Source organism: Microtus oregoni, unplaced genomic scaffold (genome assembly GCF_018167655.1).
Source record: "Microtus oregoni isolate MIOR12 unplaced genomic scaffold, Mior012 000010F_ref0000083, whole genome shotgun sequence".
Lineage (NCBI taxonomy): Eukaryota > Metazoa > Chordata > Mammalia > Rodentia > Cricetidae > Microtus > Microtus oregoni.
In genome coordinates this window covers 26003198-26029165 of record NW_024543069.1, presented here as the reverse complement: position 1 = coordinate 26029165, position 25968 = coordinate 26003198, and the positions used below count along the sequence as shown (strand labels likewise).

At 46.5% G+C, this 25968-nt stretch overlaps 2 protein-coding genes across 2 annotated transcripts; one reads left to right on the top strand and one right to left on the bottom strand.

Moving 5' to 3' along the window:
- Positions 1–4412: 4412 nt before the first annotated feature.
- Noct (nocturnin) lies at positions 4413–25256 on the top strand. Its single transcript, XM_041659238.1, has 3 exons — positions 4413–4942; positions 21771–22040; positions 23138–25256. The coding sequence occupies exons 1-3, from the start codon at positions 4762–4764 to the stop codon at positions 23971–23973; spliced, it is 1287 nt and encodes a 428-aa protein (XP_041515172.1). The 5' UTR covers positions 4413–4761; the 3' UTR covers positions 23974–25256.
- LOC121452882 (glutathione S-transferase Mu 1-like) lies at positions 16502–17557 on the bottom strand. Its single transcript, XM_041659239.1, has one exon. It carries the CDS (start codon positions 17508–17510, stop codon positions 16857–16859), a length of 654 nt encoding a protein of 217 aa, XP_041515173.1. The 5' UTR covers positions 17511–17557; the 3' UTR covers positions 16502–16856.
- Positions 25257–25968: the final 712 nt, after the last annotated feature.

Sequence of the window (25968 nt, the reverse complement as noted above, 5' to 3'; positions counted from 1 at the left end):
ATTTTTCCTAGCATTCTTCCCCCAATATTTAGTTATAAACAATTACAAACATATGGGAAAGAAAAATACTTCTAGGCAGTCACCATTCAACTTAGTCTCTCTTCACTCTGGAGGCTGCACTTTCTACAGGTTTTCCTTCCTTTATAAAAATTGTTTCTTAGCCGGGCGGTGGTGGCGCACGCCTTTAATCCCAGCACTCCGGGAGGCAGAGGCAGGCGGATCTCTGTGAGTTCGAGACCAGTCTGGTCTACAAGAGCTAGTTCCAGGACAGGCTCCAAAACCACAGAGAAACCCTGTCTCGAAAAAAACCAAAAAAAAAAAAATAAAATAAATAAAAAAATAAAAATAAAAATCGTTTCTTGTTACCACATATTACTGATATAATAGCTTCTTTATTATATATATATATTATATATATATTTGTTTGTTTGGAAAAGGAACTCACTCTGTAGACCAGGCTGGCTGGCCTTGAACTCAAAAGAGATCAGCCTGCCTCTGCCTCCTGAATGCTGGGATTAAAGGCATGCACCACCGTTGCCCAGCTATGATATTTTAAAATGTGTGCATAATGTATTCCATCATGCCCACACACGCTTCGGTTGCCCAATTCTTAATAGTCCTTCTCCTTTCACGCTTGCGTGAGTTTTTGTGTGCCGCTGAAGCTCCTCTGAAGAAAATGCACCCCCCAACAACTAACTGCCTCAAGCAGGAGTGAGGCCCCAAAAGTCACTGCTCCTTCCATGGCAGTGCTGACTGGTTTCCCCCCCCCCCCCCCCCCCCCGTCTTCTGCAAATAATCTATTAGTTCCCAAGTAGAATAGGTATTCAAAGATGGGTACACACCTTTAAAGTTGTGGTACACACCTTTAATCCCAGCACTTGAGAGGCAGAGACAAGAGGATCTCTCTGAGTTCAAGGCCAGCCTGGTCTAAGAGTAAGTTCCAAGGCAGTCTCCAAAGCAACAGAGAAACCATGTTTCAAAACACCAAATCAAATAAATGAAAAACAAGTATTCAAGAAGAGTTACACACAGCCCCTCCCCTCCTGTTGTTTTCTTTTTTTTTTTTTTTTTTTTTTTGTTTCCTTTGTTGTTGTTTTTGTTGTTGTTGAGACAGAGTTTCTCTGTATGAAGCCATGGCTGTTCTGGAACTTGATTTGTAGACCAGGCTGGCCTCTGTGTGGGGATTAAAGGCATTGGCCACCTCATCCAGCTTCTCTTGCTTTCTCTCCATCTTCTCCAGTGTTCCCTGACCCTTGGAGGAGAAGGGTGGCACAGATGTCCTAGTTTTATGGCTGGGCAATAATTCTCTGTACTATGACTAGTTATGAGTCTCTGCGGTCACGGCTGACCACTGCAAAAAGAGCCTTCTCTAACCGAAGCTGACAGCAGCCATAACGGGCGGGAACATGGTTATTTAGAAGGCCTTTTGAAAGGCACGTCATGTCCTTTTAATAAAACAATAAAAAGACGCAGCTTTCCTACTAAGGCCTCTCCTAGCTCAGGCTTTTGTCTGCCTTTGCAATGCCAGAAGTGAATTTCCTTCTCCAGAGCAGGCCTCAAATCTAATGAAAAAAGTGGTCCATTACCACCTTAATAGACTCGGCAGGGTTGCACCAACAGGTTGCCTGGTATTGGGGCCCACTGGCTCCATACTGAGTAAGGCTGTTGAGGATGGTCCTCCCCAAGCAGCCTGCATAGTTAGTGCCTTGTGAGTGCTAACTGGGAGGAAGCTTCCAGTCCAGGTCCAGTTGGATTTCTCTGTGTTCTGTGGCCAACATATATGATAACTTCAGGGTCTTACCAGTCATTTCGGGTAGACAAGCAATAGCCGTGGCGATTGCCTGTACCGCTTTAGTGGTTTCGGGAGCTTTCAGGGACAACCATCTGTACAGGAGCTCACAGCTGGCACTGGGAGCTCTAACAACCTATGGCTTTGGGGGCGGGGCAGCTTTCTCTACCCACACAGGATACTTCCACTCAAACCACTTTTAAAATTTTGTTAATTAGCTCCTCAACTTTCTTCGGCTCTTTCATTCATTACTACGTATTCATTTTCTTTTTCTTTTTTTTTTTTTTTTGGTTTTTCGAGACAGGGTTTCTCTGTAGCTTTGGAGCCTGGAACTCGCTCTGTAGACCAGGCTGGTCTCGAACTCACAGAGATCCGCCTGCCTCTGCCTCCCGAGTGCTGGGATTAAAGGCGTGCGCCACCATCGCCCGGCTCATTTTCTTGCCTATGAAAGAACAAACTTTGCTTGAGGGAGGAAGGGAAGGCGGAAAAGAGGGTTGCGGGGAGGGGGGTCAACACTGACATATCCATTACCTCAACTGTAAACTGACCGTTGGTGACATCTTGTCGTAGCTGCAAAGCATCCTTTGCCTCACCGAATGACTCGGGTGTGATCGCTGTGCACCTAAGAACAGCCTCGGGGATCCCAACGACCAGCTAAGTTCCTCCCCGAGATGTTGGCATCAGCTTGCCAGCTGATTCATCCGCCATCTGTGGGCGTTAGATTTATAACCCGGGTCTGACAGTTTGAATCCTGGGTGGTGGTGATACTCGTCCAAGGTTCCCCTTCCATTGCTGGCTGGCTAGTCAGCCCTTACACAATCTACCTGAGATGTTTCTTCAAGTAAGTCTTTCTCCAAGTTAGAAGCCCTCTTTATTCTCTCTCCTGACTCCCCACTCTCTCCCCACTCTTTCTTAGGGACTAGAGGGTGCAGCCAGGGTCCTTCACGTGCTGAGTAAGTGCTCTACCAGCCCTTCCCTGCCTTTTCCTGGATCACATGATATCCAGTTCAAACACAGTTCTGCCTGCATCGTAGCATCCATTCAACAGATCTGGCAGAAATAAGGGTATTCTAAAGAGAACGTGTGTGTGTGAGTGCGTGCATGCGTACGTGCGTGTGTGTAAAAGAGAGGAGAATCTTAGACTAATAAAATAGACCCCCCCCTCAAATAATGGGAATTTCCCACAGAAGATTCCTGATGGGAAAAGGGAAAGACCTCAGCCTGAAGAGGAATTTGTCTTCCAGAAGGGGAATGAATTCACTCAGTTCTACCTAGTCAGACCACCTTAAAGGATGAGATTGAAGCCCAGTGTTGGGAACCACACCTTGATCTGGCCCTACATTTAAGCCGTAATCTCACTTCAGGACCCCGACCCCAAAGAGCCATTTGTGGGGAGGTTAACTGTTGTGGGGTATTTGTACACTGTGTGAAGATGTGTCACTGTGACTGGTTTAATAAAAGAGCTGAATGGTCAATCCCTAGAGGAGAGGTTAGCGAGAATCCTGGGAACGGAGAGGACTCTGGGAAAAAGAAAGGCAGAGCAGTCAGCCAGACATGGAGAGGAAATAGGTGCAAAATGGGAGATAAACGCCACGTGGTAGAACATAGGTTAATAAAAATATGGGTTCGTTTAAGTTGTAAGAGCTAGTGGGGCCGGGCGATGGTGGCGAACGCCTTTAATCCCAGCACTCGGGAGGCAGAGGCAGGTGGATCTCTGGGAGTTCGAGGCCAGCCTGGTCTACGAGTTCCAGGACAGGCTCCAAAGCCACAGAGAAACCCTGCCTGGGGGGGGGGGGGGGGGGAAGAGCTAGTGGGACAAGCCTAAGGCCAAGCTTTTCTCCGTGAGGTTATTTGGGAACTGGCTTCGCAGGACAGAAAAAGGCTCACTAGAGTTAACAATCTTCCCAAAGCGGCCGCATTAAGTAAGTCTCCTTTTCCTGCTTTTCGCCACTTATTGCTCAGATTTTGTGGTGTGTGTTGTTGGTTTTTTTTGTTTGTTTGTTTGTTTGTTTGTTTTTTGGTTTTTTTTTTTTTTTTTTTTTTTTTTGAGACAAGACTTCACTGAGGAACTGAGGAGCTCTAGCTGACCTGGAATTAAAGGCGCGAACCACCAGCACACACAGGGATTTACAGGACGGGCGGCTCGCCCTGGCTTGGGGCACTGGTTGTGACCTCTCTAAATTCGGTTAACACCCATCGGATCTAATCTGTCCTCGCAATGCACCCGCCCCAGAAGTGTCTTCTGATTCCCGTAACTGAAGAGCCGTTTCCCTCTGGCGTGTGAATTCCAGACCCCCAAGCACGGCTCGTCTCAAGCGGCCATTCTCACAGACCTTCTGGCAGTCTCGCGGATCGACGCTCTAACGCCCGCCGCGTGCTTCCGCCCCTCTCGCCGCCGCCACCGAAGCAGGCTGCGCTGTACGGTGACACATCTGCATCCCTGCTTCGGAGTCGACCGCCTTGGCCAGACGCCCTCACAGACCACGCGCTCGCACACACCCAGGAGCCAACCCGGGATTCCCTGCCTGTGGATCCTCCCATCGCAGCCGGCAGGAGGAGGCGCCGGCTCCCGGAACGCCTCTCTAATAAATTCCCGCGACCTCCGCTGTTCCGCATTCTCCACTCGGTGGCCGAGCCGGTGTCTTCCTCTCCGCGTCTCTCTCTGGTCCTAGCGGGTCCATTCCTGGCAGGAGCCGACTGCGCCCGGGCTGTGCGTGCGGATCCCCCCCGGCCACCGCGTGGTAGCGCCCGCCCCGCCGCCGCTCGCCGGCTGCTCCTCGGCTCTCCGCCCGCGCGCCCCAGTGATCTGCCGCCGTCGCCGTCGCCGCGTCTGCCTCCCGGATCTCCGCTCGCCGGGTCCGCGCCGAGGCACGAGGAGGAAGGAGCCCCGCAGCGACCCCGCTCCCGCCCGCGCCCTCCGCACCCGCTCGGCCCGGCTCGACAGCGCGGCGGAGGAGGCGGCGGCGCCCGGCATGTATCAGAGCCCGCGGCGGCTCTGCTCGGCCCTGCTGCTCAGGGACGCCCCCGGCCTGCGCCGCTCGCTCGCGCCCGGCCCGCGTCGCACGCTCGCCCCGCCGGTGCTCGGACCCCGGCCCGCGTCCCCGCGACTGCAGGCGGCGGCCTCGGGCGCCGCTAGGTCGCGTCCCGGGACAGGTGAGTGAGAGCGCCGAATGAATGGGCGGCTGCGGGTGCCGGTCCCCCGCGTCTGGTCGCGGCGGGGAGGAAGCGGGGCACCGCTCAGGGTACCGGCTTCGGTATTTGTATCTCATCTACCTGAAGCCCCGGAGGCCACAGTCACCGCCAGATGCTCGCATCTTTTGCTTTATTTTACCCCCGGATGCAGGGTAGTTACGCTTCGCTTGCCCAGATGCTTATGAGCATCTTTGGGGGGGGGGGGGGCTGAAAATGATGCTTGATCGTGGGTTTGAGGGCCTACGGGCTCCGAATCTTCTTTAATCCGCGTTAGTACCAGCACGTGTTGACTTTTTACGGTTTTCTTTTTTTGGAGGGGGTGGGTTGGGGGCTTCCACTCTTAAATCCCTGGGTGAAGAAATTGTAAATCAGCCTTTCACCAAACGCCAGTCCTATATATCACCCTTGTGTTCTGAGAGTCCTCTTTCTGCCTAAGGGCAGATTGCTGCGGCTATAAACTACACACAAATTAAGTATGGCTTTTAAATTAATAGTTTCTCCCTCAAATCAAAGCAATTATTTCATGTAGTCTCTCCTTCAAAACTAGCAATTGCTCCGTAATATTTTTCTAGAAAGTGTAATTTGCCTCTTACCTCAAATTAGGTTATTGCCGTCTAACACATCTGTATGGCCATCCTTATTTTACTAGGGTACATTTTGGTGGAGTTTTGGATTGGTTAAAGGACAGATTGCACACTAGGAAGTATGGGTTCATTGAAGCTTTCTTGTTTTTACAAGACAGGTTCTCGACATGCGCCTCTGACTCTCCTTCCTTGAACTGAATTATGTACACCACAGGCTGGGCTCGAACCTCTACCTCCCTAGCAATGGGGTCAGAAGCGGGCCACCACCACCACCCAGCTGGTTGAAGCCAAAACCTTAAACCATAATCACATTTTTGGCAGACATTTTGAGTGCTTTTTTTTTTTTAAAATTTTAAGGTGTTAAATGGGTGTGGTGGCACACACCTATAATCCCAGCACTCAGGAGGCAAAAACAGGAGGATCAAGATTTGGAGTGCCCTCCCACCCTGATACCAAAGTAAAAATTAGGATGTTGAACTGCTTTAGAGATGGTGAACTTTTGAGAATCCAGAGCCATGCCCCCACCTCCAGGTCTGTAGAAATCTGGCTCATTATGAACTAACTGTTGGGATGTGTATCACCAATAACTGGATTTGGTTGTTTTCAAGAGGAACATTGTTAGGTTTGAGGGTGGGAAAGTTGTCTGGTACCAGCTCAAATTTTAAATCCCGCCCCTCCCTTCAGAAACGTCATTAAACACATGTGTGAACACAGGTAGCTTGTGATACAGATACAGAAGAACTGGATAATGGGGGCAGAGTATTTGCAGTGTCAGGCTTCGTAGGATGGCTTACGCATGTCCAGAGGCAGAGGCAAGTGGCTGGCTCTCCTGAATTGAAGACAGCCTGGTCAACAGCTGGTCAACAGAGTTTCAGGACAGCCAGGGCCACACTGAGAAACCCTGGGGCTGGCACAGTTGGGGAAGGGGAGGAGAAACCCCTTGGTTTTGTGAGTTTTTATCCATAGGGTGGGGAAGTGATAGGCTTTAGCACGCACCAAGCCCTAAATTCAGTCTCTGGCAACAAAGAAGGAACTTGTGGGATTGCCCTGTACTTACACTATTTTAGACAGTACAGGAGGTGGGCAGCTTTCCTGTTTCTTGTAGTTCTCCCTTCAGCTGTTAGGGTTATTGCTCCTTCAGGCAAGATCTTTGCACACTATCCCCACCACGGGTGCTTTAATAGAAATTCTGTAATATATAATATTGAAGATTCTAGGCTTTAGGCTATTCAGAAGAGCTTTATATCCATTAAGAGGTAAGATTTGCGGCCAAAGAGATGGTTCGGATGGTAAAGATGCTTGCTACCAAGTCTGAAGACCTAAGTTGAATTCCAGGGACCCCCGTGGTGGAAGGACTAACTAACTCCTCCTCCAAGGTGTCCTTTGGCATCTACATGTGCTTGCACACATATACAACAAAGAATAATTTTCAGACTGGTGAGATTTAAGCAGATTTGGTGAGGGATTTTTGGTTTTTGTTTTTTTGGGGTTTTTTTTTTTTTCTTCTTTGACACAAGGAATTAATGTATATAGCCTTTACTGTCCTGGATCTCTGCATTCAAGTCTTGTGCTGCTTGGCTAGTAGTTTTTTAATTCAAGGCTAGCCTGGGCTGTCAGTAATGAGTTCCAGAACTGTGTGTACTTCTCACTTCTCCTTAAAGGAGGGGGTTTTCAATAAGGTTTGGTTTGGTTTTGTTTTTTTGAGACAGGGTTTCTCTGTGACTTTGAAGCCTCTCCTGGAACTAGCTCTTATAGACCAAGTGCTGGGAGGCAGAGGCAGGCGGATCTGAGATTGAGGCCAGCCTGGTTTGCGGAGCTAGTTTCAGAACAACCAGAGACACCCTGTCTCGAAAAACAAGCAAACAAAAAAATTGAATGGTTGTACCCAGGTTCCATATTTTAAAGAGAAATAGCAGAACCCCAAATTCCTTTATTTCTTCTTGCTCACTTTTTAAATCATTTTTAAATCTTCCTGTGTTTTGTATGCCACACGTGTGGGAGTACCTGAGGAGACCAGCAGAGGGCATCGTATCCAGGGGCCGGAGCTAGGGATGGTTCTGCGACCACCTGATCTCAGAGAATCCTGGAAGAGCTGCAGGACTCTGACTGCTGAGCTGTCTCCAGCCCCTCCACCTTCGCTTTTCTCTCTTAGGGTTAGACCTAGACCCTTGCTCGTGCTAAGTAGATTTCTTTTTTTCTTTTTGAGAAAGGGTCTCGTGTTGTCCAGGCTGACCTTAAACTTTCTTTGTGGCCACAGATAACCTTTATCTTCTGATTATTCCTTTACCTACAAAATGCAAGGATTACAGACATGGGCCACTAGGCCAAGCAAGCAAGTTGTCCCAGACTTGTTCAGAAGGCCTTGACGGAGCTAAAAGCTGCTCCACCTCTTTGAGGAACAGCAGCAAGTCCCCCAACACATTCATGTCTCACTTGCATTCAGCCATTGGATGTACTTAGGGAATGAGCACAGCCCCTTTGAGTTCCCACATACTATATTGCATGGGCTTAAAAGGGAACCTTGGGGGGTGATCTTAGCAGCCTTGTCACTTTCCTCTCCAAAGCAAAGACAGCATCCCTCAATGAGGCAGCAGTTGCTGGCTGTGCCGTAGTCACCTGTGGGCTTGGAAATGCTGTTCTCCTGTCTCTCCCTCCTCGTTGGTTCATGAAGAGTTGGCTAGATCGGTGTTCACCGCTGGAACACTGCTTTTTTTTAGTTCAGTTTGAGAAGTAAATACCAGCTCAGTTGAGAAGCAGCTTTATTTAGTAGGCCCCTAAGCTATGTGAGGAAGCTGTTTATGAGAAAGAAGGAACGGGAAAGCTTGTAATTTATCAGACATCTACAGAGTAAATGCTTTTCTTGTGGAGAACTGAGGTAGCGTTTCCCTGTAGTGTTCAATGGTAAGTTTAAATATAGGCCAGGGCTGGGGGGGGCGGGGTGTGTTAATAACCATGGCTCTAGAATCAAAATCAATGCATGGACCTTTGCAAATCCTTTGACCTTGCTGGCTGTGTCTTCTAGAAGAGATTAGCACATCAGCTGTACACTGTATCTACAAACTGTGGGACTGAATACCTACTGGTCCGCGTGCTGTTCCAGCAGGACTTGAACAGTCATTGCTGACGGATTTGTTGGAAGAACTTTGAAGCCGTGGAAGAAGAGAGTGCCCACTGGAGATGGGGTAGTGGTAGGACAGGGAGAACACTTCAGGAAATGCAAAAAGACACCTGATGAATTCATTCTGTTCAGCAAGTGTCTCCCGTGCTTCCGCAGGGTTGGGGCCATTTTCTGAGCTTTACCATGCTTTTCCAAGGGACTCCTTTTTTTTCTCTCTAATCTTATTTTGTTTATGGCTATTTTGCTTGCATTTATGTCCGTGCACCATGTACACGGGCGTCTGAGGAGGTCAGAAGATCCTGAATTCCCTGGAATTGGAGTTACTGGGTGGTTGTAAGCCACTATATAGGCCCTGGGGAAGAGCAGCAAGAACCTTACCTTCAACCCCAGCTGCTACTTAGAAGTGTAAGGCACATGGAGAAGATTCTGAAAGAACGGGCTTTGCCTGAAAGAGAACTGTCCTAGTGTCTTGGAAAGAGGAAGAAGGGAGATTGACAGCCGCATGTTAAAGGTTACCTCTGACTCTCAGAACTTACAGGGCTTCCGTAGCCTCTTAAATCGTGGTCATTGTACTTCAGGAAATACTTGAAACTTGAGGAATGATCCACCTAGGTGTTTAGCCCAGGTAAAACCATTTGGTAAGCTAAGGTGTTTTATCCCGGTTGTCTTTGTTGGGTTTTGTTGGGTTTGGCTGTGCTAAGGGTTGACTTGGGAGCCTCCCTTACACATGGCAGACAATTCTGAGGCCTTTAGATTTGTTAGGTTCTATACTAGGGTCTTCCTGTAGAAGGAGTAACACTTGAAACACTCTCGAGGTGAACTCAGCACGTTAGAGATTAGACCAGAGTGTTCGGAGAAAGATGAAGAGTACAAAGTTCAATGAACATTTTCTTTTTCCCCCGTGTCCGAAAATGTCAGGGGCCCACTCTGGTTTTCTGAACTTTGTTTTTTTTTTTTTTAAATATTTATTTATTTATTATGTATACAATATTCTGTCTGTGTGTATGCCTGAAGGCCAGAAGAGGGCGCCACACCTCTTTACAGATGGTTGTGAGCCACCATGTGGTTGCTGGGAATTGAACTCAGGACCTTTGGAAGAACAGGCAATGCTCTTAACCACTGAGCCATCTCTCCAGCCCCTGGTTTTCTGAACTTTGATAGCTGTAAGTTGAGCTGGACATTTGGTGATGTTCTGGCATGACTATGTGGAGGGTTTAAGGAGACTCACTTCACAAAGGACTTTAAAAAGCCTGCCTACATTTTTTTATTGATGCAGGTTTTTGTTTTTTTTTCCAGAGAAGGTTGTATTTGGGCCTTAAGCTTTTGAAAATAAAGTTTAGAGACATAGCATATGAATACCACTGTAATTGAATACCACATGAATATTCTATCAGACCCTAAAAAATTAACATATTGATGCATTTCTGACACCTTTATTAGAGATTGGTATGAGGTGGTAGGGTGTATGGAAAACGGGAAAAAGTCTCTCTCCCCAACCCTTTTCTTGAGACAGAGGGTTTCTCTCTGTAGCTTTGGAGCCTGTCCTGGAACTAGCTCTTGTAGACCAGGCTGGCCTCAAATTCACAGAGATCCGCCTGCCTCTGCCTCCCGAGTGCTGGGATTAAAGGTGTGCACCACCACCATCTGGCTTCAAGTCACTTTTACTGCGTCTTGAAAATTTGAGTAGTATGAGCCATCCGTGGAAGAAGGATCAGTATATATATAGCCAGTATATAGCCAGTCTAAGGCCGGCCTGGGAAGTATAAGATCCTGTCTCTAAAGCCAGAGAATGTTACTCATTGGTACAGCTCTTCCTTCAGTCCTTAGAACAGCAAGAAGGGTTAGGATGACGATTCTGGAAAGTCCCTTAGTCCTAGAGCATTGTTTCTCAGCCTTCCTGTGTCTCCCTTTTTATCTGCCCTTCCTACAACTCTTTTTAATCTGGTGCTGGACATTGAATCCTGTGCCTCTTGCACGCTAGGTGAACACTGCCACTGAACTACCTTCCCAGTTTCCCTGGCTCTAAGTGGGAAGGGGATCTGGAAAGTGGCAGTTAGTAGGCCTCTCTGTAGAATGGGAAAGCCAGTGGAGACCACTCTGTATGCCAAAGGTAAGGGAAGCTGCCTTCCTTCCGTGTTCTCCATCATAACGCTTCATTTTCCTGCTCAGAAATACCCTTGAAAAGTGAGCTTGTGGACCAGACCTCAAGAGGCTGAGGCCAGAAGATGTCATGTTTGAGGCCTACCTAGTCTGCCATAATAAGGTCCTCTCTCCAAACAGCAGCAACACAAATCAGGGGGAAATCTAAACAAATGTGCCCTGGATGTTGTTCCTGGATTGCTTCTGATCAAGTCTACTTCACTTTGAGGACAGAACAGGCGCTTGCAAGACCTAAGATAATAGCACCCGCTTTTCTTTAGAACTTAAGCTGATTCTGTCTTATAAGCAAAAACCTTGGGGGCTGGAGAGATGGCTCAGTGGTTAAGAGCATTGCCTGCTCTTCCAAAGGTCCTGAGTTCAATTCCCAGCAACCATATAGTGGCTCACAACCATCTGTAAAGAGGTCTGGCGCCCTCTTCTGGCCTTCAGGCATACCGACAGACTATTGTATACATAATAAATAAATAAATATTTAAAAAAAAAAAAAAAAACCTTGTATCTATGAGAAAGAAGGGCAGGCTGAGACTAGTGCAGCTGTTTAAAATTTCTCTCTTAGATATAGGGTTTGTTTGCTTGTGTGTATGTGTCTGTACACGCGTGTAGATTCCTGAGGCAGTCATAGGAGGATATTGGGTCCCGTTGAGCTGGAGTTACAGGAGGTTGTGAGCAGCACTATATGGGTCCCAAGAATTTGGCTTCTGATATGATTGATCCTTTTAATTTTCTTAGATGTGTTTATGTGTATGAATGGTTTGCCTGAATGTATGTATGTGTGACATATGTGTGCCTGGTACCTTAGGAAGTCAGAAGATGGTCTCATCTGCAGGAGCTACAGTTACAGATGCTTGTGAGTCCCTGTGTGCTAGGATCCAGACCCAGCTCATCTGTGAGAGCAGTTAGCACTCTTCATCACAGAGGCATCTCTCCAGCCCTAAAGTTTTTGGAATGTACTTTATACTTTGGTTTTTTTGAGACAGGGTTTCTCAGTAGCTATGGAGCCTGTCCTGGAACTCACTCGATAGACCAGGTTGGCCTCGAACTCACAGAGATCCACCTGCCTCTGCCTCCCGAGTGCTGGGATTAAAGGCATGCGCCGCCATCACCCAGTAGGTGCTTTATTCTTAAAAAGATTTTAGGAAGGGTAGATAGTGGGGGTGGGAGGAGCTGGAGAGATGGCTCAGTATTTAAGTGCACTGACTGCTCTTCCAGAGGTACTGAGTTCAACTCCCAGCAACCACATGCTGGTTCACAACCATCTATAATGAGATCTGGTGCCCTCTTCTGTCCTGCAAGCATACATGTAGAAAGAACACGGTATACATAAATTTTGTTTACAAAAGGATTTTTTTGTACATGTGTGTGTGTTTATATTGCTACCTTGATCTAGAACCAACAGGCCTAGTGAGTTATTTGGGGTGTGCCAGATAACGAATTCCCATTTTAAATAATTTACAGGTTTGCCCTAGTTGTGTCTTGCTGTTTGTGACATGTCTCATTGAATAGCCTAGTGAAATTCACTTGTGTGGCTTAGACTGCCTTCCCACTTGATATGTACTAAAGATTGGGTTCAAACCTCTTGTCATCTAGCTTAACGTCCCAAATGCTTCCAGCCACGTGCTGCCACCCCCAGAAGGCCCTGGGCATTCCTGTAGTGAAAATGTTTCTTAAGTGACAGAAAACTTGGCTGATTTTATTGTCTAGATGTGAACTCTGGGGCTGGGGGAGTGAAGCCGGAGACGAACAAAACAGACAAGTAAGACAAAGTCTTACTATGTAGGACGTCAGACCAGCCCAGCCTTGAACTCCCAGAGCTTCACCTGCATCTGCTTCCCTAGTGCTAAGGTTAAATATGAGCAGCCATTCCCAGCTACAGTTTCATCTTAAAAGTTAAGACATGAGTTGGCAAACTTCCTGTGAAGACCCCCCAAACCCAGTAACTCTCTAAACCTCATCCGTGTCTAAACCTTGAGTTGCAGTGTGTGCGATTCCACGGATAGTACGTAATATGTAACGTTTATGGACATTGAAATTTGAATTTCATGTCCTTTTCCATGTCGTGGTATATCACTGCCAGCTTTTTTTTTTTTTCTCAACTGCTTATCGCTGTAGAAGTGATTTCATAGATTATTAGCAGCAGCACAGCGCCAGGGCAGCCACAGATCTGGACCGCAGTTGTGGACCCTGTTGTAGAGAACTCAGCTGTCCGCTTTCCCAGCCGTGAAGGCAGGGCATTCTTTGGAGCAGCTCCCCTATTAATGTTAGGGATGGGATGTCACCAGAGAGCATGCCCCAGTGTTAAAGGATTTCTTATGACCGAAGAGACGGCTCAGCCCTTTTCTGGAACATGCTTTGGCTTCCTCGTCTGCTCTGCCTTTCTGCCTGCTGTTCTCGGATTGTGACACTGTGTCTAGGTGTGTGTATTTTTAGACACGTTAGATTGAGAGTTATGACCTTCACTGGATATCTCTGGAAATGCCACTCAGGTCACGACACGGCTTTGTACACTGTGTGCTGTACCAGCGTGTGTGCAGTGACGTTGACCGAGGGAGGAGGCGAAACTTGACCTCTGCTGACTCCTGGCACCAAACATGGGCTGCTTTGTGTGCCTGTCCCTCCCTGCAGGAGCCAGTATGGTTGGAAATGCTGACACTCACAGTCCAAGGTGCAGCAGGTAACTTGCTCCAGGGCCCAGACTGCACTGACATCAGTAGGCACTTCTGGAATGGTGAGCTGTGAGCGACCAGATTGCTGGGAAGCGTGGTGGGAACACAGAAGCAATCTGCACTTCTAACAGCCTGCTCTTTAAGCCCCAAGAGTGTATTTCATTAAACTAGAGGATTGCTAACGTTAAAGAAATCACTCAGATGTGCAAGATTCATCTATTCAGTCTTACAGAGCCAGAGCTGGTTTATTTAAGTATAGTGCTAGAGACTGAACTCTGGGTCTTGCTCATCCTGTGTAAGCAATTTATCACTTCCCAACATCATTCTTTTTTAATTAACTTAATTTTTTATTTTGCCATACTGTATGCATGCTCTACCACCATACATCTTCAGCGCTATTAACATTCCCTAAAGCACTGTGCTGTGTTCTGCCCCTGCCCTTGGGCTAGCTGTTCCACAGTGGTACACTTTAACACTTGGGTTGTCAAAGGAAAAATGGTTCAAATGTCCAAGGACAACTAAAGTTTAAAAAATCTGGTAGGATCCAGTCACTGGTGGTACATGCCTTTAATCCCAGCATTTGGGAGACAGTCAGATCTCTGAGTTCAAGGCCAGCCTGGTCTCCTGAGTTCCAGGACAGCCAGGGTTACACAGAGAAACCCTGTCTTAAATATAACAAACAGCAAAGCCAGTAATGTCTGGGCATAGACCTAGAAATGGGTGCTTGATTATTGGATTTCTTAAACACATGCAGTATGGTCAGCACCACAGGAGGATATTTTTCGTGAGCTTTCACCTACTTCCCTGAAGTCTTCCACATCTATTTTGGAACCTACTCTAATACGCCTAATGAGAAAATTAGCTGCCAAATTAGCCTTTTCAACTTTTTGAAGTAGTTCAGTACATGGCCAGCAGATGGCAGCATTGGGCTGCTGGTACTTGTCGTTTATCCTGTTGTCTATTTTCATTGTTCCAGGTTTTCTTGGGCCCAAGGTTGATCAGCTTCCAAATCCCCCTAGGTGTGTGCCTAAGACAATCCTGGATTTTGCTCACTCTTTACCTTTTAGTCTTTTTAGTTGGGTCGTGCTGGAGATACCAACCTCAAACTGAGGACAGTATCTGCTGACTGGACAGCTGGGCACAAACAGTAGTTGCTGGATAACTAGAGCATGGCGAGGTGTCTTCTGGTGATTTGCTCTTAGGACTTGGGTAGGACCAGTAGTCAGTTTAGGTCTCGACTAATGAGGTTGCCCCCAGAGACCTAGTTAGAAAGGAAAAGCTGTCTGTTTAAATCGCCATCCTGTCCCGCACAGCTGGGAGCTGTTAAGCTCAGTCACACACTTGCCTAGCAGATACAAAGTCCGGGGTACAATCTCTGTCTCTGAAGAGGAAGCTCCAGATAAAGACAGATATTTAGTCCTCTCTCCGGGCAGTGGTGGCACACGCCTTTAACCCAGCACTTGGGAGGCAGAGGCAGGAGGATCTCTGAGTTCAAGGCTGGTCTGGTCTACAGAGTGAGTTCCACCAAACTCACCAAAGCTCTGTCTTGAAAACCAAAATATATATGTCTTGTTTAATGCGGTGGTGGTATGCTTGACTGGCTCTAGGTCTGTCACCCTGGCTGCCCTGGGACAACATAAACCAGGTTGGCTTTGGACTCAAGCGATCTTAACCTCTGCCTCAAGTGCTAGGATCAAAGTCTGTACTTATTTACTTATTTATTGGTTTTTCGAGACAGGGTTTTTCTGTAGCTTTGGAGCCTGTCCTGGAACTAGCTCTATAGACCAGGCTGGCTTTGAACACACAGAGATCCACCTACCTCTGCCTTGGATTAAAGGCGTGTGCCACCAACGCCTGCCTCCAAAGTCTGCCCAGTGACAAACTTAATTACATCCCCTTAGCAGAATAGTCCCAGCCCTTGGAGATGGAGGCAGGAGTATTAGGAATTCAGGCCAAATTCTCTTCAAAAACCAGTTTGAAACCAACCTGGGCTACTAGAGACCCCAAGACTCTATTTCAAACAACAAAATTCCCTTTATTCTCTGTGTATCTTTGATTGTTTTGAGACAGCCAAAGTTGTCTTTGAACTCATCCAGGAATACAAAATGGGGTTCGCTGCTAGGAGTACCACATCGTCTGAGGAATAACTAGATGGTGCATAAAGACAATCTTGAATTCCATCCGCCCTGCACTGCCACCCCAATAAAATGTAAAGAAAAGTTTAGGCAAAAATGGTTTAGATCTGTGTTATATTTTATCTTCATAATCATCCTGAACTTAGAAGGATGAAGCATGGAAAATAACTAGATGGCAGTGTAAACTGAATTGCCTGTTGACAGATAGCAGTTAAGGAAAGCAGCTGTGTAAAATTGGTTGCCGCCAGCTAGTTGAGAAATCCAGCCTTCAGTAGGAGAAAGGGCAGGATTTCTTCAAGTTCTTGTGTGCTGGTAGATCTCAGCCTTGCTTGTAGTACTGTGAAGAGCTTCAGACTAGTTCACACTCTGGGGTTGTATCAGAAGTGCAAGGGCTAACAGCAGGGTGTATTTCTGAAGCTCCCAGCACTGGTGAGCCAGGCTGTGGGGGTCATCAGTCTGATTCTAGGTGATTCGTTGTGTTAATGTGTAGGGCTAGAGACATGCTGCGTGAGGTGTGATGTGGTCAGATGCTTATTTGTTGCCAGGAATGGTGCTGTTGGGTTACCCATGGCAACGGGCTTAAAGTTAGGCTGGATCTAGTTTATGGCATTTTCCGTTCACGGTAAGCCAAGGTAGGATCTGAGGTGAACTGTCAAACTTGCCTGTTCACTTTTTTTGGTTTTTCGAGACAGGGTTTCCCGTAGCTTTTTGGTCCTGTTGTTCATTTTTGACCACCATAATTTTACCGAGAGCTGGCCTCAAACTCACAGGGATTTGCCTGCCTCTGCCTCCCGAGTGCTGGGATTAAAGGTGTGCGCCACCACCACCCAGCCCTTTTTTTTTTTTTGTGTGTGTGTGTGTGTGTTTCAGGCTTTATTGGAGATGAGATGGGCCTTGAGGAGCCCGGCAACTGAGGAACTTGAGACAGTATTGACCTGGAGGGTAATTCTCAGGAACAGAGTGCAGGGCAGACATCAAATCACAGAAGAGGACTGTGTGGTCGGTTGGGGCACAAATGAAGAAGGGGCGTTGACTAAAGGAAGCAGGGAGATGAAGACTGCATGGGTTTGACTAGGTTAAGAACTGAGGAGACAAAGCCGGAGAAGGGTGTGGGGATAACAGGGAGGCAGCAGTGTAGAAGGCCAGCTGTCCCCAGGGCCTGGAGGACCCTTAGCATAGACAGCTTCCCCATATAACAGCCAGCACAGCAGGGGTCTACTTGTTACACCAGTGCGCCATTTTTGGGAAGATAGGTGTTGGAAGGTAGCGACCCGTCTTCATGTAGGCAGAGATCTTCAGGGCCTCAAAGCGGGCCATGTAGTCCTTCAGGTTGGGGAAGGCATCCAGGCATTTGGGCTCAAATAAACGGTGCATGTCTAGGACATCATAGACGAGGAAATCCACATAGGTGAGCTTGTCCCCTGCAAACCATGGCCGCTTGCCCAGAAACTCAGAGTAGAGCTTCATCTTCTCAGGGATGGTCTTCAAGAACTCTGGCTTCTGCTTCTCAAAGTCAGGCTTGGTACAGAGCATGATAAACTGCGTGCGGTTGTCTATGACCTGATTCTCCACAATGTCGACACGAATCCTCTCCTGCTCTGTCTCCCCACACAGGTTGTGCTTGCGGGCAAGGTAGTGCAGGATGGCATTGCTCTGAGTGATCTTGGTCGATCCATCAATTAAGTAGGGCAGATTGGGAAAGTCCAGGCCCAGCTTGAACTTCTCATTCAGCCATTGGCTTCTATCATAATCAGGAGCGTCCCCCATGGTGTATCTCTTCTCCTCATAACTTGAGTCTGTGTATTCCAGGAGCAGGCGGATGGGGTGTGTCAGACCGCCGATATTCCAGTATCCCAGGAGCATAGGCATGGTGCTGGTGGTAGCTTTCTCAAACTGTCTTCAGTAAGGTAGACTTGGGTCTTTTCTTTTTTGATTTTTCGAGACAGGGTTTCTCCGTAGCTTTTTGGTCCTGTTGTTCATTTTTGACCACCATAATTTTACCGAGAGATGGCCCAAGGAGAAATTGGCAGAGTACTTTTCAATAAAAATAAAAGCAATACCATCAACCTCCGTGCTGGCTCTTTGCATTCTGTGGGGTGTAGCTCAGTAGTAGAGCACTGGCCTAGCAGTTTCTGTCCCAACCAATAACCGTAACGGCCTGTGACAACTCACCCTGTGTTCAGATGGTGGATCTGAATACCGCTTTAATCTTGGAATATACTTGAGTTTTCTCTTGAATACATGCTTGTAAGTAAAACTATTGTGCCAACCTGCTTTCCACTTTTTAAAATAATAACCAACTGTTTTCAGAACAGCTATACCATTTTAAATTTGCACCAAATAATAAACTGTCCATAGGTGCTTGGCCCCAATTAGCCTTTTATGGTTCGTGCTTTTGAGTGCTGTGTGGTGTAAGAATTCTGTCTAACTTACAGGATTTTCTCCTGCACTTTTCTTAGAAGTACAATACATAGCAGAACAGGTGGCTTATACTGTACAACAGCACCGGGAGACCAGTTCTAGACAGGTGTGGGCTCCGGTGTGATACTTCTATTATGCCGGGGGATAGACAGAACCCAAGGCTTTGGACATGCATGCTAGATAGATACTCTACCACTGAGCTATATACCAAACTTCGATTGATTTTATTGAAATAGGATCTCACTAAATTGCCTAGGCTGGCCTTGAACTTACTTTATAAGCCATGCAGATACAGAGCTCACTGTCCCCCTGACTCAGGCCTTGGTTGGCTTTAGTTTCTTGTTTACTTTTAATTTTTTATTTGTGTGTATGTCTGTATGAGTGTATGCCACCTGGATGCCACGCCCAAGAGGCCAGAAGTTAGTGTCAGGTCTCTTCAGAAGTTACAGTTAGAAGCAGTAGAGAGCAGCCTGGCAGGGCGGCTAGTACCGAACCTTCTTTCCAGCCTCAGTTACTTGATTGCTTTTATGTTATTTTAAGATTGATTTATTTTGCCGGCCTGTAATGGCATGCGCCTTTAATCTCAGCACTTAGGCGGCAGAGGCAGGAAGATCTCTGAATTCGAGGCCAGCCTGGTCTACAGAGCGAGTTTTATTTTAGGACGCTCTCCAAAGCTACAGAGAAACCCTGTTGCAAAAAAAAAAAATGTAGATGGTTTTTTGCCTGTATGTGGGATGTGTACCACATGCATACCTGGTGCCCATGGAGGTGAGCAGAGGATGTCAGTCAGATCCCCTGCATATGGTTGCTGGGAACTGAACTGGGGTCCTTTCCAAGAGCAACTGGAGAGCCATGTCTCCAACACCACACACCACCCACCCCAGTTTGGTTGGATTTGAGAATGACATTAGACACCAAGATGGGGGTGCCAGAGTGCTATATGCCATTGTGTCCAGCACTCAGGAGTGCGTGTTTGTACACACACACCACACACACACTCACATCCGTGTCTGGACATGTGCATCATAAGATGGGAAGCATGGCTGCCCACTGGTGTCGCTGTCTCGATGTTACAGCATCCCTTCGTCTCTCTGTCCTCTCTCAGGGACAGACACACATACACACACACACACACACACACACACACACACACACACACACGCTCGCTTCCACCCACCTACCCGTGTGCTTATTCATAAGCCCGCGGTTTCTGTATTGTTAGGCCCTGCCCTTTGAGAACGGACTTTACCAAGTAGAGCATAGTGTGGTTAGTTTAATCCCTGTACTTTGCTGTTGAATCATTGCTTTCCAAAGATGTGTAGATCACAACATCCACAGTCAGATTCCTCTGTTGAGATACTCCTGGCATCTCCAACCTCCTTTTAATATTTAAGGTTTACAGGTATCAGATTCGTTCTTTATGGCTGCTCCTGTATATGTTTAACTTTCTTGGGTTCCTTTTTTTTTTCTTTTCCAGACAGTGTTTCTCTGTAGTCTTTCTTGGTTCCTTTTTTATGACCATGATAGAACACCATGACCTAAGCAACTTATGAAAACCAAAGTGTTTAACTGGGTTTACAGTTTCAAAGGGCTAGAATTCATGGTCATGGAGTGAAGGCATGGTGGCAGAACAGCTGAGAATTCAAAACCTCAAGCAAAGGCAGACAGGGCACACTGGGATTTTTTTTTTCCCCAAACATCAAAGCCCCGCCCCCAATGGCACCTCTTCCACACAAGGCTATACTTCATTTCTACCAACTGGGAAGCTAGTATTCAAACAGCTTTGTTCCGTTCTCATCCAGAGCACAAACGATGTGCACACACACCATTCTCCAGAGTTCCCCGTGCTGCCCCTAGCAGCCCCCACTCCTGCAGACTCTGGCTTCCTTTCCTTTCCTGTCCTCCCCAGGGGAAATGCACCGTCTAGCGGGTAGAGCCTGGCCTCTTCCACTGAGAGATGCCTGTGAGAGTCCTTCCTCCTAGGGTCAGCTCATGTTCTTTCTACCCAATGAATGCCCAATGTTATGCATTCTACCCTTTTTAACTGTTCACATACTGAAGGGCATCATGGTTGCTAACAGTAAGTATTTTCAAATGGATGTTAGTTTTAATTAAGTAAATACCTAGAGGTGTGAACTCCTGGCTGAATAGTAAGCCTATATTTAATTTACATATATGTAAGCCCCATCAAGGTGCTTTTCATAATAGTTAGCCACACATAGAAATAATTATAATTCATAATGAACATCAGAATAACTGGTTTTCTTTTCTGGGGTGTGGGGGGTTTCAAGACAGGGTTTCGCTATTGCTCTGTCCTGGAACTAGCTCTTGTAGACCAGGCTGGCCTTGAACTCACAGAGATCCACCTGCCTCTGCCTCCCGAGTGCTAGAATTAAAGGCATGTGCCATCATTGCCCGGCTAGGTAACTGGTTTTCATACTTTGTCAGAGTCTTCAGTGTCCTGGAAAAGAGTGGGGTTTTATAAGCTGCCTCAGCTGTGGTCTAGAAGCCAGCAATAATACACTTCTTTAGTATTTATTCTCCCACACCACTCAAACATTCGATCTCAAAAACAAAATGCTACTTGGATATTTCTCTCCTTTTTAGGAAAAAATTTTCAAAATAACTTCTCTTGTCTTATACTCTCCCTCCTCCCCGCACACTGCCACCAAAAGGAGTGTTGTCACCACCACACACCCCTCATTTGTGTGATAGAATCCCCAGGTGGAAGCAACTGAAGAAGGGGTTTATCTTCTTCCAGTTCCAGAAGGACAGAGCCCAACATGACAGGGAGAGCAAGGAAAGAGCTGGAAGCTAGCTGATCATTTCATCCACACACAGGAAACAGAATGGCTATAAAACCACCTTCCCAAACAGCACCGGCAGCCTAGAACCAAGTGTTCAAATACACGTGCCTCTGAGGGACAGATCTGCATTCGGATCAGCAGATACACATACACACGCACGCACACCCCAAACATACCGCACCCCACCCCAAATTGAAAACCTAAGCATTGGTGAGCACTCATGTCTTTCCAGACACTGCTGCTCCCTGGGCCTGTGTTCTGTCTCTAGGGGCTAGGAAACGCAGGCAGTCAAGAAAAGAAAGCTTAGATGGAAACCAGCTGAGCAGAACTCGGGCGTCTCCTCCTTCGTTTCTCAGACTGCACCCTGGATATTTTGAAGAGTACATGTTCAGTGCTAACCACAGGAGTCTCCAAGAGACTGGCCCTGATGGACACTTAACATGAAACTAGGGCGATCTATACAGACACTGCACCAGGGCTACAGCTTTCTACATTGCAGCCTTCAAAAACCAAACTTGGGTCCAGGTGTGGTGGTTACACTTTTAATCCTAGCACTTGAGAGGCAGAAGCAGGTGGATCCCTGAGTTCGAGGCCAGCCTGGTCTACAAAGCAAGTTCCAGGACAGCTGGGGCTACACAAAGAAACACAGATTTTAAAAAAAAAAAAAAAAAGAACGAAAGAAAAAGAAAAAAGCAAATAAAAAACTTTGTTAGGAATGGGTGGGTCTAAAGACAACTAGAAGTGGTCGCTGACGTTAGGTAAACAGATTTATTAGTTTTGTTAAGAGATTGGTTAATGCAGTACTTGAATTACCTGTCCTGATGGGAAGCTGGAGCCTAGGAACCCCACTATCCACAGTGCATGCTGACAGCTTTTCTGTACGTCTGCTTCCTTCCCGCAGTGAGTTCCATGGGAAACGGCACGAGTAGACTCTATAGTGCTCTCTCCAAGACACTCAACAGCAGTGCAGCCGCTCAGCACCCCGAGTATTTGGTGTCGGCTGACCCAGAACATCTGGAACCCATCGATCCTAAGGAACTTCTTGAGGAATGCAGGGCTGTTTTGCACACTCGGCCACCCCGGTACCAGAGGTGTTTTGTGGGCATAAGGACAGATGGCCTGAGTAGCTACCCTCCCATTAGAGTCATGCAGTGGAACATCCTTGCGCAAGGTATGCCTGGGGCTGCTGTGCCTGACTGCTGAGGCCTCCTTTCTGCTCCTGTGTGCATTCCCAGTGCGCTATATGAAGGGACGAAATGGGGGAGGGTGGAGGCATATTTTCAACACCTCAGACCTTCTGTTGCTGAAACTTGGGTCCATAGCACCATGACAGCATTTACAGGAGACAAACTGGATGGGTAGTATGGGCTGTGTAAAGCAGGAGGGAGACCAGCCTTGGCAGTCCACGAGGGTTTGTGATCCCAGCAGTCAAAAGGCTGAGCCATGATGACTGCCACCTAGGCTGTGGAGTGACGCCTTGTCTCAAAACAGTAAAACCAGTGATACCATTTGGCCAACTCCCTTAGCACTAACTAAAAGACATTTTCATGTGTTTATGTATCTGACTTATCAATCTTTTAAAAGTATTTTTATTCTTGACAATTTCATACACATACCATATACTTGTTCATATCTGCCCACTTCCACCCCACCAACCCGGGCGCCTGTACAGTCATGTGCCCATCAAAGGAGAAAAAGCTATTCATTTGTCCCATTCATTCTGAATAGTATCTATTTATATCAGTTACCTTAACTTTCTTATAGGCAGTGTTAAAACTAGTGTTTATTTATAAATTGACACACTTTTATATTCCCAGGACAACAAAGTTTCTCTAAACCCCAAGGCAAAGGTCTTAATCCTAGAATACAGTTATATGAAATAGTTTTAGTGTATGTATATATATGTATATATATAGTTTTAGTGTATGTATATATATGTGTGTGTGTGTGTATATATATATATATAAAACCCTGCTGCCTATTTCAGCAGATGGTATGAGGTTATTTTGTCTAGGTGGGTTGACACAGCTTAGAACTGCCCAGCCCCGCAGGTCTCTGCTCCTGAGCTTTATTGTGTTCGTAGGTTTGTTCCTTTGCGAGGCTATCTCAGAATGTAGCCTTAGCTGGGCTGGCGCTCAATAACATAGCCCCCAGTGGCCTCGAACTCACGGAAATCTGCCTTCCCAGTACTCTTACTATACTAGGCTCCCATTTTCTTTGAGGGTGTGGTTCTGTGGTAGCTGACAAATGCTTGGCTTTTCTTTTCAGCTCTTGGAGAAGGCAAAGACAACTTTGTACAGTGCCCCGTTGAAGCACTCAAGTGGGAAGAAAGGAAATGCCTTATTCTGGAGGAATTCTTGGCTTACCAACCAGATATATTGTGCCTCCAAGAAGTGGACCACTATTTTGACACCTTCCAACCACTCCTCAGTAGACTGGGCTACCAAGGCACATTTTTCCCCAAGCCCTGGTCACCATGTCTTGATGTTGAACACAACAATGGACCAGATGGCTGTGCTTTATTTTTCCTCCAAAACCGTTTCAAGCTCATCAACAGCACCAATATTAGGCTGACAGCCATGACCCTAAAAACCAATCAGGTTGCCATTGCACAGACCCTCGAGTGCAAGGAGTCCGGCAGACAGTTCTGTGTTGCTGTCACCCACTTAAAAGCACGCACTGGCTGGGAGCGGTTCCGGTCAGCTCAGGGCTGTGACCTTCTCCAGAACCTGCAGGGCATCACACAGGGAGCCAAGATTCCCCTGATTGTCTGTGGGGACTTCAATGCAGAGCCCACTGAGGAGGTCTACAAACACTTCGCTTCCTCCAGCCTCAATCTAAGCAGCGCCTACAAGCTGCTGAGTCCTGACGGACAGTCGGAGCCTCCATACACAACCTGGAAGATCCGGACCTCAGGGGAGTGTCGCCACACCCTGGACTACATCTGGTACTCCAGACACGCTCTGAGCGTCACCTCTGCTCTGGAACTACTCACGGAAGAACAGATTGGGCCCAGCCGGCTCCCGTCCTTTCACTACCCCTCAGACCACCTGTCACTGGTATGTGACTTCAGCTTTAATGAGGAACCTGAGGAACTCTTATAAACACTGTATCATTCTAATCATAAGAGTCTTAACCAGGGATGTTTTGGGAAACTGAAATATGATGAGTTGCCTGAAAAAGGACACCCAGTTTCAGCCACTTCATTTTCCATCGTTTCCAGCATGCCCTTGGAAAAGAATTTGTTCACAAACCTTTCCGATTAAAACCTGCAGTGAAAAGGTGTTTGCACTCCAGTTTGGGCTTGTGTATTAATTTTCTATAACATTCTCTACTACTTAAGGGCATTAAAATTAGACTTCTTGTAAGTTTTTTGGTTTTTGTTTTTTTAACTTGAGGGTGCTATAAACCTCAATTTGTAAGCCCCTCAGTAAGTACAATGTAAAATGTAGGAAGTTTTCTAGAGAGTATTTCATTATTTATTTGTGGGAATTTAAAATGTCAGCAAGAAATGCATGGCAATATTTATTTTTTATATCTTCATGTAAAATTAAGTGGATTATATAGCATTGTAGATGCAGAAATAGACATAATTTCCTTAAAACTTCCATTTGTTTTTATTTGGTGATCTAACACTAAGGAACTATATTTAGCCCTGAAGGATTTGTGACAATCTTCAGATAATCCTTGCTGTTTGCTATGCCTCCAATTTACCATTGTGTTTCTTGAAGAAATGCCAGTTCATTTTCAATTAGTTTTTACCATCTAGTCATAGTTAAATAAAGTATTTGTACTTTCTGTTGTATGGCATTGGCACACATGCGAAGACTACTCCATGACTTCTTTTGACAAGTAGCTTTAGGAACAGTCCTGGAACAGTGACTAAGAATAATAGTGAGAATTCCTTCTGAGACGAGAACTCCAGAAAGCCCGTTTGTGTGATCAAAATCTCTGTATTAGAGACCAGCTTGGGCTCCAATATCAAGACCCTTTTTCTTTTTTTTTCTTTTTTTCTTTTTTTTTTTCTTTTTTTTTGGTTTTTCGAGACAGGGTTTCTCTGTGGTTTTGGACCCTGTCCTGGAACTAGCTCTTGGAGACCAGGCTGGCCTCGAACTCACAAAGATCCACCTGCCTCTGCCTCCCAAGTGCTGGGATTAAAGGTGTGCGCCACCACTGCCTGGCGAAGACCCTTTTTCAAAATATCCCAAGACAGCCAAAATGATGGGGCTCGAAATTTCTCTAAGAATTTAAGAGCAGAAACGTTAACCTGTAGTTCTCTTCCGATTGTTGAAGCCTCTTCTAAAAGTAACTGGTGATAAAATGTTAAATGTTTTAATGTATGAGTTCTAAATATTATTTAAGATTAATAAATGAATTTATAACAGTGCTTTTAATCTTGGTTTTGTGTGTGTGTGTTTTGGTTTGGTTTTTGTCCAAACGGAACCTGGGAGTCTGTATCATAATAGTATGTGGTTCAAACATTATCCACTTCCACACTAAATTTTCATTTTGACACTTAACAGAAGTAGCTACACATTCAAGCTTTTGTAATCTTAGTGCAAGGATAGAGTCCTCCAAAATGGCTTACCGCTGCCTTCAACCTCCAGGTTCACAAATAGTGATACAGCGGTCGGGTTAGTCTCCCCAATGTGCTAGAGTGCTTCAGATATTTGGGGACACACTGATACTCACCAAGGCCTGACTCTGCTGTCTCTGAAGTTGCTATGGAATGTGATGTTGGTTATTGGGAACACAGTCAAAGTCACAACCACAGAAGACTTGGAGTAACTGAATAATAAATAGTTCAAGGCAGTTTAGAAGCTGGGAGTAGCTCTGGAGCACGTTCTAGGCTCCAGCCTGATCCCCAGCACCAGGAAAGAACCAACCAGGACAAGGTAGCGCCCTGGGAAAAGTAGGGGTAGGATCAGGAGCTCCTGATTTTTCTCAACTACAAAGCAAGTTCAAGGCCAGCCTAGGATATCTGAAACCCTGTTTTCAAAGCCAAACTAAGTAGTTGTGTGGCGAGCTGCATGGAGCCACATCTGATGATCAGCTCCTAACTATGGCTAAGACCTGACTTATGCTATTTATCACACAGT

Bases quoted from the DNA above. Each gene is read 5' to 3' on its own strand.
- Noct (XM_041659238.1), top strand. From the start codon at position 4,762: ATGTATCAGAGCCCGCGGCGGCTCTGCTCGGCCCTGCTGCTCAGGGAC. The intron at 4,943-21,770 runs GTGAGTGAGAGC...TCCTTCCCGCAG, and splicing joins TAGGTCGCGTCCCGGGACAG to TGAGTTCCATGGGAAACGGC. The intron at 22,041-23,137 runs GTATGCCTGGGG...TTTTCTTTTCAG, and splicing joins GTGGAACATCCTTGCGCAAG to CTCTTGGAGAAGGCAAAGAC.
- LOC121452882 (XM_041659239.1), bottom strand. From the start codon at position 17,510: ATGCCTATGCTCCTGGGATACTGGAATATCGGCGGTCTGACACACCCC.